The sequence below is a fragment of the Dasypus novemcinctus genome, chromosome 10, assembly GCF_030445035.2.
Source record: "Dasypus novemcinctus isolate mDasNov1 chromosome 10, mDasNov1.1.hap2, whole genome shotgun sequence".
Taxonomy (NCBI): Eukaryota; Metazoa; Chordata; class Mammalia; order Cingulata; family Dasypodidae; genus Dasypus; species Dasypus novemcinctus.
In genome coordinates, this window is record NC_080682.1 from 19,659,170 (window position 1) to 19,674,276 (window position 15,107).

Sequence of the window (15,107 nt, forward strand, 5' to 3'; positions counted from 1 at the left end):
TTCCATGAAGACAACCTTTATTTTTCTTCTTTACATATTTATTTTGGATATGTCTTACCTAGATTAAGAGAAAACAAGGATTTGAAAAGCAGAGTATCCCTTTTATTATATATATATATATATTTTTTTTTTACATAACCTTTTCAACCTAGTTTCAGTAACTACCTGTCTCTCCCATCAAAGGAGAAGGGTCCTGCACATTACAATAGGCAAAAAAGGCTTTTAGGAAATATTTTAAATTGATCCATTACAATTTTTCAGTTTTCTTTAGCACTACATTAGAAAGTGGGAAAAAGACAGAAGAAAATATGTATTTCAAGCAACCAGACTGTAATAACCTTAGTTGGTAACACACTCTTCAAAGCAGGTTCAAGTGCTCATGTGGATGCTTTTCCATACCTTAAAAATTTTGTTTACTCTTATTAATCACAGCCAGTGTTTATCCAAACCCTCTGAAGTATATTAAAGAGTTACAGTTAGAGAAAATAACCCTAGGCAAACACAAACTAGAGGAAAGCACATCTCTTAAAATATTGAGTATTTGTAACTTGACTACATTATCAGAATTTAGAACTGCCAATTCAAGATGGAGAACATGCATAGGAAGTTATTTAAAAGGAAACAGAATTAGACATATGAAATACAGATTTTTAAGATGAAAAGAGCTCCTTGGAAGGACAATGAAGTAAACAACATGGGAAGCAGAAAGGAAAACGAAGAGGGCTTAATATTAATAAAGTCGACTTATACTCTTTACTACACAAAAGGAAAAATAAAGCCCTTGAAAAATATTTTAAAATTGCAAACTGCTACAATAATTTACTGAAGCAAACTGCAGGCAAATGGTAGCTATGAAGAGGACCATAGGAGAAAAAACAGGAGTTTCCTAATTATTAGAAAGAAATAGTTCTTTTGGGAGGGGAGGGGAGGGGAGAATGGTATAGGGAAGAACAAATTTTACCTCTATCTCAGAAAGAAAACATTTTTTAAAAATGCAGTTTGTTTCTGTGATGACTTTGGTATCTGATGACTAACCCCCTGCAAATGAAATTTATGGAGACAAAGGAGAAGAAAAGTGTGGGGTAGAGATGCTAGCTAGTGAATTGGTAACAATGTGGACTTATACTGGAGTAGAACAACTTTTAGTTGTAGACCCATCCAATCCATCCTGTAACATTTTCAAATCTATTCGACATACCAAACAAAGTCAATTCCAAAAGCATCCCTTCTATCCTCATTCCATTTTCTACCCCCATATTGGAGGGAAGGCAAATCTGCAACACTCTGAAAATAAAACAATGGTACATTTTAGACTATTCACTGTAGGTGTCTCACTCTCCATTCCCTGGCACCCCAAACAGTGTCAGGAGTAGGTGTAAAGTAAGCCTCTTTCAGAGATGACATTTTGTTACCCCTCTTTTTTGGAAAAAAAACAAAAACAAAAACAAAAAACAAATCAGAGAAAATTAATAATTTTTTAAAAATTTCAGTGTTTGTGAAAAATGAGCTGTTTCTTATATTGTACTCAGCAAAACTTCATTCTTTCCAATAGCCATCAAACATTTCTGACAACGAAGAATGAATAGGGCAAGGCTTCAATTCCAGCTTCTAAAGTATACAGAAGGATTGAAATTGCCCTTCTAATTCTCTAAAAATAAGCCAAAACAGATGAACTTATATAAAAACATTACCTGTCTCTCCCATGGACAGCAATAAGTGATCCACACCATGAAAATCCCCATCCCAAGGGAAGTGGCAATTCTCAGAATTTTAGATAAAAGTCAGAGCCATTATTATACAGATTATTAACTCTGTCTATTGAAGCCTTTCCTCTTCTGAAGTATTACTATTAAAAGGGAAACAGAACAGAGCTGTTTCCTTTGACCTAGAACGTTTGGTTGCAGACTTCTGTTTCTTCACTCATGGCAGTGTCTTTCACTAATAGGGATCTGGAATGAACCAATGATAAAGCAATAAAAAAAACAAAAGCAAAGCAAGGGTCAGAGAGTAATAGCGGGAGTATGTATAAGGAAATGGAGGGGACAAAAAAGAAAGATTCACAAGAGAAAATCTTCACCTGTAATTTAGACCCTTAACAACCCTCCTTATCCCCTCAAAAACTCTTAAATCTCAATGCTCTAAAAACCTCAAAGACCGCTGGTTACCATGAACCTCACATTCTTCTTTAAAAAGGCTTCCAAACAAGCGCTAGGATATTGTAGTGATTTTATTAGTGCTGCGGACCAGCTTTTTTAAAAAGGCCACTGGAAAGCTATGATTTTAGAGGCTGGCTGTGCTTCTTTAACCCTATGTCTTGCCTTCAAAAGTACTTCTTGTGGATAGGACCCCATATCAGAATAATCTAATTTCTCCCAGCCCCACAAAATATAGCAACGAAGACAAAAAAAAAAAAAAAAATCAGACTTTCCGTTAATAAATAAGGAATCTCAGTTCCACAACACAAAACACACATGTTCAAAGTGCAAATTTCTGCCATTAGCCTGGGACTTTTCTCATCTCACTGGTACAGAGCTCTGTCTTACAGTAAGAGACCATGTAAAGGGCAGCCCCCTCTCTCTTGGGAGCCTGCTTCCAAGCAAGTGAGCACCATTGAGAGCCATATGAAGGTGAGGGGGACTGAGGTACTGGGGTCAAAGAGGAGGGAGGTGGTCCCCATGTATCCTTCCCTTCTGAAGCCCAATGGGGAATGGAGGAAAAGGGGGTGAGAGACGTGTGCTGTTTTAACAGCTCACACTATTAAGGGGCCCTAAAGTGCCAAGTCAAGCTGCCAGCCTCTGGAGATTAGAACTGTATATGATACTTCGAGGATAAGTGTGCTGTGGTGGGTAGAAGCAAGAACTATAGGGCAGCAGTAAAGGAGAAGGGACTTAGAGGATGGTTATGTACTATAAGAATTAGAAGCTGATCCAGAGTACATCAGAGTTATAGGTTGGCAAAGGGAATCTGTCGATTAGCAGGAAGTCTGCCTGGCTGGAAGTGAGTTTGAGAGCTTCTTCTCACATTAAGAGCTTCTTTTTTTTTGGTCCACCTTTCTGTTAAAGGAGGCATCATTTTTATACAGGGGACAACAGAGGGAGAACAGGGAATAGGTGTGTGTGTGTGTATGCGTGTGTGTGTACGCTGTATTCCACAATGGAAAGAGCAGGCCCTTCAGTTATTTTACTAGATTTTAAATGCTTTAAATTTTTTTTTTTTTTGTCCTTTTATCTTTTAAATACAAAGTCTGAGCTACCCCAGTGCCCAGTCTTTCTCCTACTAAGGTCCAGTAGAGTCTGAATCTTCAATGAGAACCTCTGTGGTAGCACCGAGGATATCCGAGTTCATGACCAGCCCTTCAGTGCCCCCACTGCTGCTGCTTCCCACAAAGATCTTCCCATCAGCCATCAGGCTCACCCGTTCTGTCCCACTGCAGTATGACTTTGACATCCCTTCAGCTTCAAGCAGTAGGCATTCTCCAGAGGTTGAGTTTCCCAAAGGTTCAGGAAGAAGAGGAAGACCCTGACCATCTGCAGGTTGTGTCAGGGACTCTGGGTTAGTGCCCAGGATATCTGTGCTGGTGATGAGGGCGCCTGCATTGGCAGCCAGAGCTTCTGCAATCAGCACCTCGGGGTGACTTTTTGCTTTGTGTGCCACTACACTGTCCTTCTTCTCAAATTTTTTGCCACAGATATTGCAAGAGAACTGGTAGAAGGAGTCTGCATCATGCTTCTTCATGTGCCAGTTAAGGGATGCCTTTTGTCGACAAGTAAATCCACAGATCTCACATCTAAAAAGAGTGGAAGAGGAAATGGCTGATTAAATAGAGAAATGAAGAGCTCTTATTTGGAGTAAAAGCTCATATATACTTCTTGTGAAGGATTAGGGAAAGTTACTAGATGAAAAATCAATCTGATTTTTCCTTTTCTTTGCTTGAAAAACATAAGAAACAGAAAAATAAGGTGATGAATATCTCCCCCTCAATCAATACCCATCCTTTAATTCGATAAAAGTAAAGAGCAGTGGCAGCTGAGATGTTTGAAAAAGGGCTAACCTCAAGTGGGATTTATGCACTTCTCATTCAAATGTTCATCAGTAAATAAATACTTACTGCAATGGCTTCTCGCCAGTGTGAATCATCCGGTGCACTGCCAGATTGTGGGAACTCTTGAAAGCCCGAGCACAATATTCACAAATATAGTCCCTCTGATCTAAGAGGAAATATAACATTAGTAGCCTTCCATTTAGAATCCCGTTAAATGTTTTTCTAATAGCTTACAATAAGTAGATGAACAGGCAATACTGAACACAATTTTTAAAAAGAAATGCCATTTTTACTTTTCAGTCCTCACATTCAGTAGCATATGGGCCTGTAAAAAAACTAGATAATATAAATGGAATCCTAATCTTGATTTTACCATTAATCCAGGTCTTGTATAAATTGTTTGGCAAACAAACAACTAAATGTTCTAAAGATTTTATTCTTTAAAACCGTATTTTTCAGACTGTGAAACTGAATGCTTACATATAAAGAATTTAGCATTCACTAGAAGAAAACTGTTCCATATCTAAAGTGGTAATTATGTACTATTTCAGGTTTAATAAAATGTTTCCCAAGAAAATCCAAACTTCTCTCAGAAAATTCTAGCTGCTATCAAATACATGAAAACTGTATATAAAAAAACCAGTACCTGTATTTCTTTCCCTTATTCTCCTACCCACATCTTTTGAATCATTCAGCTACGTCCCCCTCTCTCCACACAATATCCCCAAATTCCACAAGACTTTTTGATGAATGTGGTAACATGGTGTGGAATCCATGGGACAAAATGACACTGTACTTAGTACCGAATATATATCGGCTGAAGGAATAATCCCTCCATTTTTCTATGCTTTTCATTTAAAATTGCTAGAAATAATCAAAGTGAAAACATGACTACAAGCTAAAAGGTGAATAATACTCAATTTAATTCTATAAGCCTTCAAAAACAGTTCTATGAAAGTGGATATGGCTCAAGCAATTGAGCTCCCATCTACCATACAGGAGGTCCAAGGTTCGATTGCCAGGGACTCCTGGTGAAAGCAAGCCGGCCATGTGGTGAGCTGGCCCACATGGAGTGCACTGTGCAGAGTGCTCCCCTGCACAGGAGTGCTGGCCCATGCGGAGAGGTGGCGTAGCAAGATGATGCAACAAAAAGAGACACAGAGGAGAGACAGTAAGAGATGCAGCAGACCAGGGAGCAAAAGAATGACTGCTTCTCTCCCACTCCAGAAGGTCCCAGGATGGGTTCCTGGAGCCGCCTAATGAAAATACAGGCAGACACAAGAACACATAGCAAATGGACACAGAAAGCAGACAACAGGGCGGGGAATAAATAACATCTATTAAAAAAAAAACAGCTCTAAAACCAAGTGTGAGAAAACAGCCATGGTGTTCTCAAAATTGAATGTACTTAGGAGTCAACCTGAGACTCTTAGGGCTTGTGATATTTAGCTCAAACAGTCTAAAAGTGGTTGCCAGAAACTACTTTTCTATGTGATAATACAATATTAACAGGGAAAAGAAATGGGAGATATGGCAGTATCTCTCAAGAAACAGAGGAAAGATGGTATTTTTCTCACACACACACACAAAAATGGTATAATGCAAAGACTATAGACTTCAAAGTGACCTGAGTTAAAATCTTGGTCTTCTGAAAGTCTACCATGTGCCAGGCCCTGGGCAATAAAATAAGCACTGTGTATGTTAATTGCATTTCATTCTTACAGTAACTCTGTCATATTGGAATCATTATTATCCTTAACTTTACAGGTAAGTAAAAGTGAACAGAGGAAAAATTAAGCAACTTGCCTGAGTCACAAATATAGCAAATGATAGAAAGAGTGGGACCTTGCCCTCATCTTAGCCTTTGGTATTGTTGTGAAGATAATAAACTAAAAAAGTGTCTGGTCTGGCACATAGTTACTGGTAGCTCTCTTGTCCAGTCCAATTTGCTTCTATTAGCCTCACTGGATGGAGAATACAGTGACTATAAATGAATGGAATTTAAATCTACAATCTGTATTATGAAGACAGTTTCTCTTTTTGAGCCAGTAGCTCCTACAGAAGCCTACATGACAATTTTATGGCTAGTCTTTATGATTTGACTTTATGATGGCTAGTCCCAGGAGCTATGTAGTTAACATAAACTAAAAAGCAAGCCTCTTTTAACATTTAGGCTTTCTCCCCATACTTTTAGTCCTATTAGATGAATGATCTTTTTTTAAAAAAAACTACCTGTATGATGTTTGGCATGTCGCAGAAGTTGCTTCTGGAGCCTGAAGAGTCGTCCACAGGAGGGATGGGGGCATACGTATTTCTTCTTCAGCAAATGCTGGTATTTAATGTGGTGCTATAACAACAAAAGGAAGTGAAAATATTAAAATTAAGGCTTCCTAAAAACTCTTTCCATTGCTAAGTCAAATGTGCTGAGGGAAAATCAAATACTTTTTCATATGGGTAAGAAAGTAGTTTAATAAACTGCTAAGATAGACTATGGAAATAATAGATCTGGGTTCCAATCTGGATCTGTCATTCACTAGCAGTGCAATCTACGGAGAGACACTGAAAGCTTTGGTTGATATTTATAAAAAAGGGATAACTTCACAGTGTGTGGGAAGCAAAGATTACATATAGTATAGTGCATTAACTGGCACATATAAGAGCAAAAGAATAGTGGGTATTGCCATTATAACAGAAGGAGAATCCAAAAGCAAGGCCTTAGTATCACACATGCAAAAAACCTAAACATTTTTTATTCATCCTGAATAAGATCCTATGAATGATTGTCTTGATTTGCTAATTTTTTCTAATATATTTTAAAATAAAGTCTGCTGTGTCTTGGTGTGTTGTTACATTCATCTCTGACATCAGAAGTATATGCACCACATTGGGAAACTGGAATACTCCAAGATTCCACGGAAATCATCGATTTGAACCTCAGTCTCTTAAGTCACTTTTATAACACAATGATTAAAGTAATTTTATCTTTAAAGATGTTTTTTGACATTGTAGGTGTTCTTATAAGAAAAATTATAAAGCCTACACTAAACCCACAAATAATAAAACCTGATGAAGTGGGAGAACCAGTAATGGAATATACCTGAAAGGCTGCCCTATATAACAATTTCACTGACCTGCAGATAACGAGGGTGAGCAAGAACAGTTCCACATCCTTCCATTTCACAACGGACATACTGAATTGGAGGCTTTTTTCTATTAACAAAATGGAGGAGAAAAGTCAGCGACAGAAAAGTGGCAGTGTGCATAGTAGCTTTTAACTCCAATTGCACTATAGGGAAGAGCTATTTCTATACTATGAAGAATTAAAGACTCTTACTTGTATACATTCTGCATAGAATTTATGTTAGAATTAACAGAAAAATGACAAATGTCTAATGGAGTTTTAAAAAATAGCACAAATGAACTAACAAGCCCCAAAATGGTAAATAAGTAGTATTAAGATTTTTGGAATAGTCAATATTCTATAATGTATATGAAAGTACAGTAACTTGGCCTCAAGACATTAATCAAGTTGATTTTGTGGAATTTTTAATAGCCATACTTTGCAGGATTATAATGGGCTAAATATATAGTGTGGTAGAGGTTTAGGCTTTTGTGGACCCCAGAAAGGATTATGTCTTTAGAGATAATCCAACCCTATAGGGGTGGTGAACCTACTATAGGTGGGACCCTTTAATTAGATCACTTCAGTTAAGGATCTGTGATTAGATTACTTTGGTGAGGTGTGACCCAGGGTGGGTCTTAATCCTCTTACTGGAGTCATTAATAAACAGGATGAATTTAGAAAGATAGAAAAGACCCAGGAGCACAGAGAGAAACCCCCAGAAGGTGAGAAAGTCCTGGAAGCCAGAAGTTGAAATCAACAGAACCTGAGAAAGAGAAAGCAACAGGAGCAGAGAGAAAACTGAAGAAAGCCAGAAGCTGTAAGATACAGAGAAGGAAGAGACAGCTAATGCCACCATTGTGCCCTGCCAAGTGACAAGAGTCCAGGATTGCCAGCAGCTGTGTCTTCAGATAGAGAGCTTCACCTGAATCCTTGATTTGGACATTTTTCTCAGCCTTGGAACTCTAAGCTTAGAAGTTAATAAACTGCCATTGTAAAAGCCAACCCATTTCTGGCATATTGCCTTGGCAACCTTTAGCAAACAAACAGGTGGGTAAAGTGCCTAGAACCAAAATTAAAGTACAGAATAGGAGTATAAGATACTCACCTCCTTTTGGGTAACCGTGGACTTTTGTCATCTTTTCGCCTTCTTCCTCTCCTATAATTTAAAGAACAGAGTAACTATCCACATATTCCAGAATGATGCTTGAAGAGTGAAGGATGGTAGAAGACATATATTCAAGGTCAAAGAGCAGCTGGTGGACACAAAGGATAATCCCAGAATACATAAAACCAAAAGAAGCATCTGGCAAATCAGGGAAAGATTGCACTCTGAAATAATTTCACTTTCAAGTCAGCCTCCATCAAAAATTAAATATATACCTTTCATAAATTATGGAAGATCTAGATAAACCTCAAAGGCTAGCTAGTATTCGAAGAGATGTTATACTGAAAAATTTTAGTCACAATTAAAAAGTAGAATAAAAAAATCCTTTACCTAAAAACATAAACTATACTCTCCTTACGAAAGAACCAAAAAGCCTAAACACTTAAACTGTTAGCTGCTTGCAGCCAACTGTCAACATCCTCGCTATACTCCCTCCATTTTTGCCCCCAGTGGCTTCACAATCTGTTAGATTTCCATTTTTAGTGGTAATTGCCTACTCACTTCCTAGGTGGTTCCTCATCTTCCTTAATATCGTTCTCTTCTTCTTTCACCTCTACTTCTACTTCCACTTTAATTTCTTTCTTCTCTTTCTCTTCTTTCACCTTCCCCGATTTTCTTCGTGGCTTTGGGGTTTCCCTAAAAACACAAATACACTTCAACTTGGTATTCAGCAAAGGATCTTCTCAAAGGAAAACTACAGTAACAGGGCAGATCTTAGGGTAATTACTGATTTATTATAAACTATCTTCAGCTCAAGAGATGTGATTTTCCACCAACTAACTGTTCCTGCTATAAACAGTAATGATATATGGGATGCCCCCAAGCTAAAGATGCTCAGAATCAAATCTAACTACAATGCTGAAGAGAAACAGAACAAACAAACAAACAAAGACAACTTTAAGAATGCAGGCAATTCATGATTTGTTAAAATAAAACATGCAAACATCAGAGTAGTTTGGACATGATCAAAATAAGGTTCTGTAAATGGAAAGCAAGATTACTTAAGTGGATGATAGTGAGTACCATGTAGACTTATAAAACAAGTGCATAATTAATTACTCTTTAGAAATTTAGTCTATAACCATTACTTAGGCACAAGACAAAAATGAAAGCATGTAATAATGCTTTCCTGCTTATTTTTCACTATGTGTCTGGAAAAAAAATCTGAAAAATGCCTTTCTAAGTGGGGTTTGTAAGTCTCATCTCTTGGGTCATCTTTGAATGGTATTTCCTCTTCACTGATTAACATCTCCTCCTCCTCCTCTTCTTCTTCATCACTACCAAAAGAAGCAAATAGATAAAGAGAAATTCAAGTTGTAAGGATTATGTCTGACTAGATATTATTTGGCAATTTATTTAGAGGCAACCAAAGACTGACATTACGTTATTTAGAATTTTCATTCTTATGATCTAATTGCACTGCAATCTTGCTGTTTTATCCTAAAGAGTAACTGGAACAAACAATATATAAATCCTAGATATGCTGTCACTTCATTAAAGTAGGGTGGATGACTGCTCAGTAGCAGTGGGAGTTAAAAAAACTTTATAATCCCATGTCTAGTAATGTGCTATATCAAAAAAGACCTATCAACAGACCAAATTACATGACTTATCGCAGAAGACACTGATTTAAAAAACAAAAAAACCCACACCACTGGCCAAAACACCCATATTTCACATTAGTGCTCATCACAGACGAAGCCATACAAAAAAGTCACTCAAGACATACTTTTCGAACCAGTAAGTAAAGAGTGCATGGTTAAAGCTCTAATCAAGGACAAGGTTGAATCTAAATTAAATACCAAAACTGAATTATCTAAGAGCAAGTTGATTCATATTTTGGCTCAAGATCTTTCAAACAGAAAACAAACATCTGATTCATTTAATATAATTGTGCTCTATACCCCAGGAGTTTAAATATGAAATGTGAAAGGTTTCTTACCTAATGCCACCTGGAGACTGACGCTCTTCTGCAATATCTGGGGAAAAATAAAGCAAAAAAAGTTAAAAAAGAAAATCTATATGTAGATACAGATGAACTTCCTATATGTGTAGATACAGATGAACTTCCTCTCTATGGCCCGAAGACTCTAATCAAATTACTGCTTAAGTAATTATACAAAAGGAGAATATCTGCCAATTGTCTAAAAAGAATATTCGCTATTATCACCACATCCTGACCCTGAAAGCTAAGCTGTTTTGGTAAATACTGAACATTATATTTCAAACCAATAGGCAATTAGTTATTAAGTAACCATGCTATACTTATACTGTACCATAATCAAGCTGATCTGTATTTGGTTCTGACTTGCAGATGAGCTGCAACGAACCAGTCTTGGACCTAGAGCTTCGGGTGTTCTCTGTGTCACGATGGCGAGAGACAGACGTCCTGCTACTACTACGCCAGCCTCGGCTAGGTCTAGTTGCAGCAACAGAAACTTCCCGGGACTGGGCAGAATCGTTTTCTTCTTCTTTCTCTTCCTTGGGATCTAGGTGGAAACATACAGCATTATTTTGAGTTAACCTTTCCTGTATACCTACTATTGTAAATCTACTCAATTGACAACAGGATACATTGAATTTTTTTTTAAGAGAAAAAAATACCCAAATTTCTAGCAAAATTGTAGAAGTGAAAATAATTCACATTTCAAAGTAGTAATTATGTATCACCCCATTTACTAAAAAAGCAACCCTAAGAGAAGTATGCAAAATACACCTAGCAATTCAATTCTTGGAATTCTAATCTTTAAATCGAAGATAACAGAAACTACATTAGGTGCAAGAAAGATGATCAGAAGTACAGAAGCAGGTAAAAAGGAAAGAATAACAGCTCTAGATGTTTTAACAACTAAACAATCCTATAGCTACAAGGTACTGCATTCCCTTAAGGAATGCCTTCCCTTAATTCTATTCAACAGTTTTGCTTAGAACTACACAAAAAATTTTAATTCACCCACAGGGCAAAGTACAGCTCCAGTGTTGTTTCATTTCAGTTCTATGAGACAATATACAATCATGCACAATCTGATATTGTTACATGGCATTTCCTGTGCTTTAAGGGTGAGCAAAGTAAGGCAGGGCCACCCTTTTCTGCACAATAAATAATAAAATAAGTTAGGTATTAGAAAATAGCTTTTATATCTACATTAGTTCATTGTTTAAACCTTATATAATTAAGTGACACCATTTTGAAAGTGGAAGATTCTTTTATTTCAGAATGAGACAGGCCTTCCCAAGAATAGTACAAAACTTAAAGAGATCCTAAGACTGGCACATCCGACTTTATAAATATAAAAACATTTTCTATACAGCAAAAACCACCACAAGCAAAATCTAACAGACCAATAGAAAAATGGCAATTCAGTGAAAGCAAAATTATATTATAGCTTTCAGACATACGAACACAAAACAAAAAATGTTCAACCCACTCAAAACAAGAGAAACTCAACTGAAAATTATAAATTTTTCACCAGTTATACTGGCAATGATCCACATGTATAACAACGTATCATACTGGCAAGGCTGCGGGAAAATAGGCACTCTAATACACTGTCGACAGTGTGTGCACTGGCAAAACTCTACAGAGGATAATTTGGCAATATGTATCAAAATTACAAGTTCACATACTTATTCCTTGAAGTTTAGCTATTAAGAATTTACCCTACAAAATTACTATCATATTTGCAAAATGACTTATATACCTGCTAATTTTTACAACATTGTTTTTAACTACCAGAAATTAGAGACCTAAATATCAGAGGACTGGTTATATGGTACATCTATTCAGTGAGAACAAGATACTTTAAAGTGAAAAAAACAACAAAAAGATATACATATATATCTTAACTATAACAATGCTTCTAGAAGGATACGTAAGAAATTGATAAATACTGGTTATCTCTAGGGAAGGGAAATGGGTAGCTGAAGGATACAAGCAGAACTATATACTCTTCCATACTTTTTGAATTTGGAATTACCTGAATATATTACCTATTCAAAACAGATATAATTTAAAAACTACTTATATCCATCAACTCCACCTCTATCTACCTAGGAAAATAAACTGGCACACAGAAGATCACTGCAGCATGTTTACAGAAGCAAAAAAAAGAAACAACCTAACCCTCCATCAATGATAAAGTGGTTAAATAAACCAAGTTCTGTTACTATGATGGAGCACTATAAAGAATGGTGTGTTATCATCTGCAAAAGAATTGTTAAATGGGAAAAAAAGACAAAATATACGGTCAAGTTTTTGGTTAACATTTATGTTTAAAAGATATCACTAAAACAGTTTACTTCACTATGTAACGTGGGGAGTAAAGCTACTATACCATAGTTTTAGCTATACTATTTGAAAATTTTATGAGACTGTATCAAGATAATGAAATAAAATTAGTTTGAAATGTAGAATCAAACAGCAGTGAAGACACCTGAAAACCTGACATTTATTATTAAATCAGTTGTGCATTTCTTTTCAATTATTCTTTCTACTCATCACTGCCCTCCTCGCCCTCATCCTATCTGAGCTATTTTTTAAGTAGCAGAAAAAAGGAGGTGGTGTTAAGAGTTGAAAAATTCCTCAAAGACTATCTACCTAATCAACAAACAATACAATGATTTTTATTCATAAAATAATTGCAAAGCCAAAGAAGACAATTTGTTCAAGATCGCAAGGCCTACCTGGATCTAGAAATCATGCCCTAAGACTAGTAATCAAGGATTTTTTATATCTAGGTCATGGCTACTTTCAAGATGTCTTCAAAGATGGGAATTCAAAAAACACCCTTCATAAAGTATTACAACACTTAGTAATAGAGAGGAAAATCTTTCTTCCATCCAACCCAACTCCATTAGTTTAGATTGTAAATCTATTCCATAACCTCTCCTAGTGAATAAAGCTCTTTTCTTCTTCATGATGAATGGTTTGTATGCCCAAATCTTCCCACACTTAAGACTTTGTGCATTTGACAAATGACATCAATTTGACAAAAAATTTTATCCTTATGAATAATGCATAATAACCTATCACACTGATTACCACCCAGACCCCCCAATCTTTACTACTCAATAAAAAGCATTGTTGGGGAATGAAATCAACAAAATTGTCAACAGGGAAGTCTTAGACCCCACCCCTCCACAGAAACACCAGAAAAATGAGCAAAAACTGTCAGAATAAATTTTGTAGAAACTCTGGAAAATAGGCAAAGGTTTATTAAAACCATGCAAATGATGAATCAAGAAAAAGAAAATATAAACATAAGAGTTTAGGCAATCTGTCAAGTCACTAGCTGACCACATATTAAAGGAACACAACCTTTAGAAACCACACAGGAACAAAGAATAATATTTAAAAAGTCACTCAAAAAACACAATTACAACCCACAGCAAGCAATAATGACAAGCTCTGAGGAGGGTGAACAGCTGATTTCCAGAGTTACCAAATTAGAAGATTCCACACAGCCAATTTTCTAGAAAAAAACTGATACATACAAAGAAACAAGAAAGTATGGCCTGTATGGTGGGGGGAGGGTGGAGAAACTCTATCTTAGGAAGCCCGGGCATTAGGGATATTAAACAAAAAATTTAAATCAACTGTCTTAAATATGCTCAAGAGTTAAACCATGGGCAAAGAATGAAAGGAAATCAGAGGAATGATGTCTGAACAAATACATAATGCAGAGGCAGCAATTATAGAAAATAAACAAATTCTGGACCTGAAAAATACAATAACTGAAATAAAAATCTCACTGGAGGTGCGACTCTGCCCCAGATCTGGAAGGCATCCGAGACTGCCACTGCTTCCACAGCCACTGGTGTGGGGGGAATGAGGTTGTACCACCATAGACTCTTACCATCTGCCTCAGCTTTCCCTACCTCTGGGTTTCCTAGATCTTCTTTCCTGAAAGCAGAAGCCTGACTGTATGGGGAAGACTCAAGAGCAGATGCTTGAACTGAAATAACTTTATTTTGGTCATCTACTTTGCTGACAGACCCTTTAGTGTAGGGTTCCCCTCCCCATCTACTGCCAGTATCAATCAGACCTCCAAACCCCTTTCTCCTCTTTTTCCTGCCCCTTTTCCTCTCTCTCCCCTTCACCACTGCCTCTGTGTCCTTCCTCCTTGCCAATGCTCAGGGCACTGAGCCAGACTATGGGTCCCAAGTGGGAGCTGAGCAGCAGCAGCACAGGTGATCTGGTCATAGTGCACACTGCAGAAGGGATGGAGGAGCTCAGGTGGCTAGTGATTTTATCTTGACATGGCTCCTGCCTGTGCTGCAAGCAGGACTGCCTCTTCTGCTACCAATGCCAGCACTGCTCTGCCTGCAAGCTGCAGCTAAAGGGCCTGTACCCTAAGGGCCAGTCAGTGAGTACCAGTCTCTGTGGGACAGGGAGAAGATTTCCCTGTCATCCACCTTGCCCCAGATGCCTCAATTCCACTCCATTTCTCTTCAGGAAACTAGTGACTCCACCCTAAACAATCCGAACTCTGCAAACATTGTTCAATGGGAGAGAGAGGGAATCTGGAATCTAGGAAAATCTTTTTTTCCATGGGTGGACTTACTTTAAAAAGTAATTCATATTAACACAATTATTTTCTTTTTTCCCCCATTACTCCCTCTCATTTACCCTCTCCCACCTACTCTATCCAGGCAGGAACTGTTTCCACAATGAAATGAGTAAAAACCTGAGTGATCCTATGCCTTCTGTGACAAGTTACTGCCACTGAAGGCAATGGGTGGGGGCAGGACCCGGAGGGGTGGAAGGCAGGTGGTCC

At 37.3% G+C, this 15,107-nt stretch overlaps 1 protein-coding gene across 1 annotated transcript in view; it reads right to left on the reverse strand.

Annotated features, from left to right (window-relative positions):
- The window catches only part of ZFP91 (ZFP91 zinc finger protein, atypical E3 ubiquitin ligase), a 56,825-nt gene continuing 41,718 nt past the window's right edge, over window positions 1–15,107 (reverse strand). Inside the window, exons 3-11 of the mRNA XM_004466833.4 lie at window positions 10,608–10,820; window positions 10,274–10,310; window positions 9,507–9,608; window positions 8,833–8,967; window positions 8,272–8,322; window positions 7,174–7,252; window positions 6,275–6,389; window positions 4,109–4,208; window positions 1–3,787 (exon numbers count right to left, since the gene is read on the reverse strand). Of these exons, the coding sequence (XP_004466890.2) occupies window positions 3,277–3,787; window positions 4,109–4,208; window positions 6,275–6,389; window positions 7,174–7,252; window positions 8,272–8,322; window positions 8,833–8,967; window positions 9,507–9,608; window positions 10,274–10,310; window positions 10,608–10,820 (1,343 nt within the window). The 3' untranslated portion in view covers window positions 1–3,276. The remainder of the gene's footprint in view (window positions 3,788–4,108; window positions 4,209–6,274; window positions 6,390–7,173; window positions 7,253–8,271; window positions 8,323–8,832; window positions 8,968–9,506; window positions 9,609–10,273; window positions 10,311–10,607; window positions 10,821–15,107) is intronic.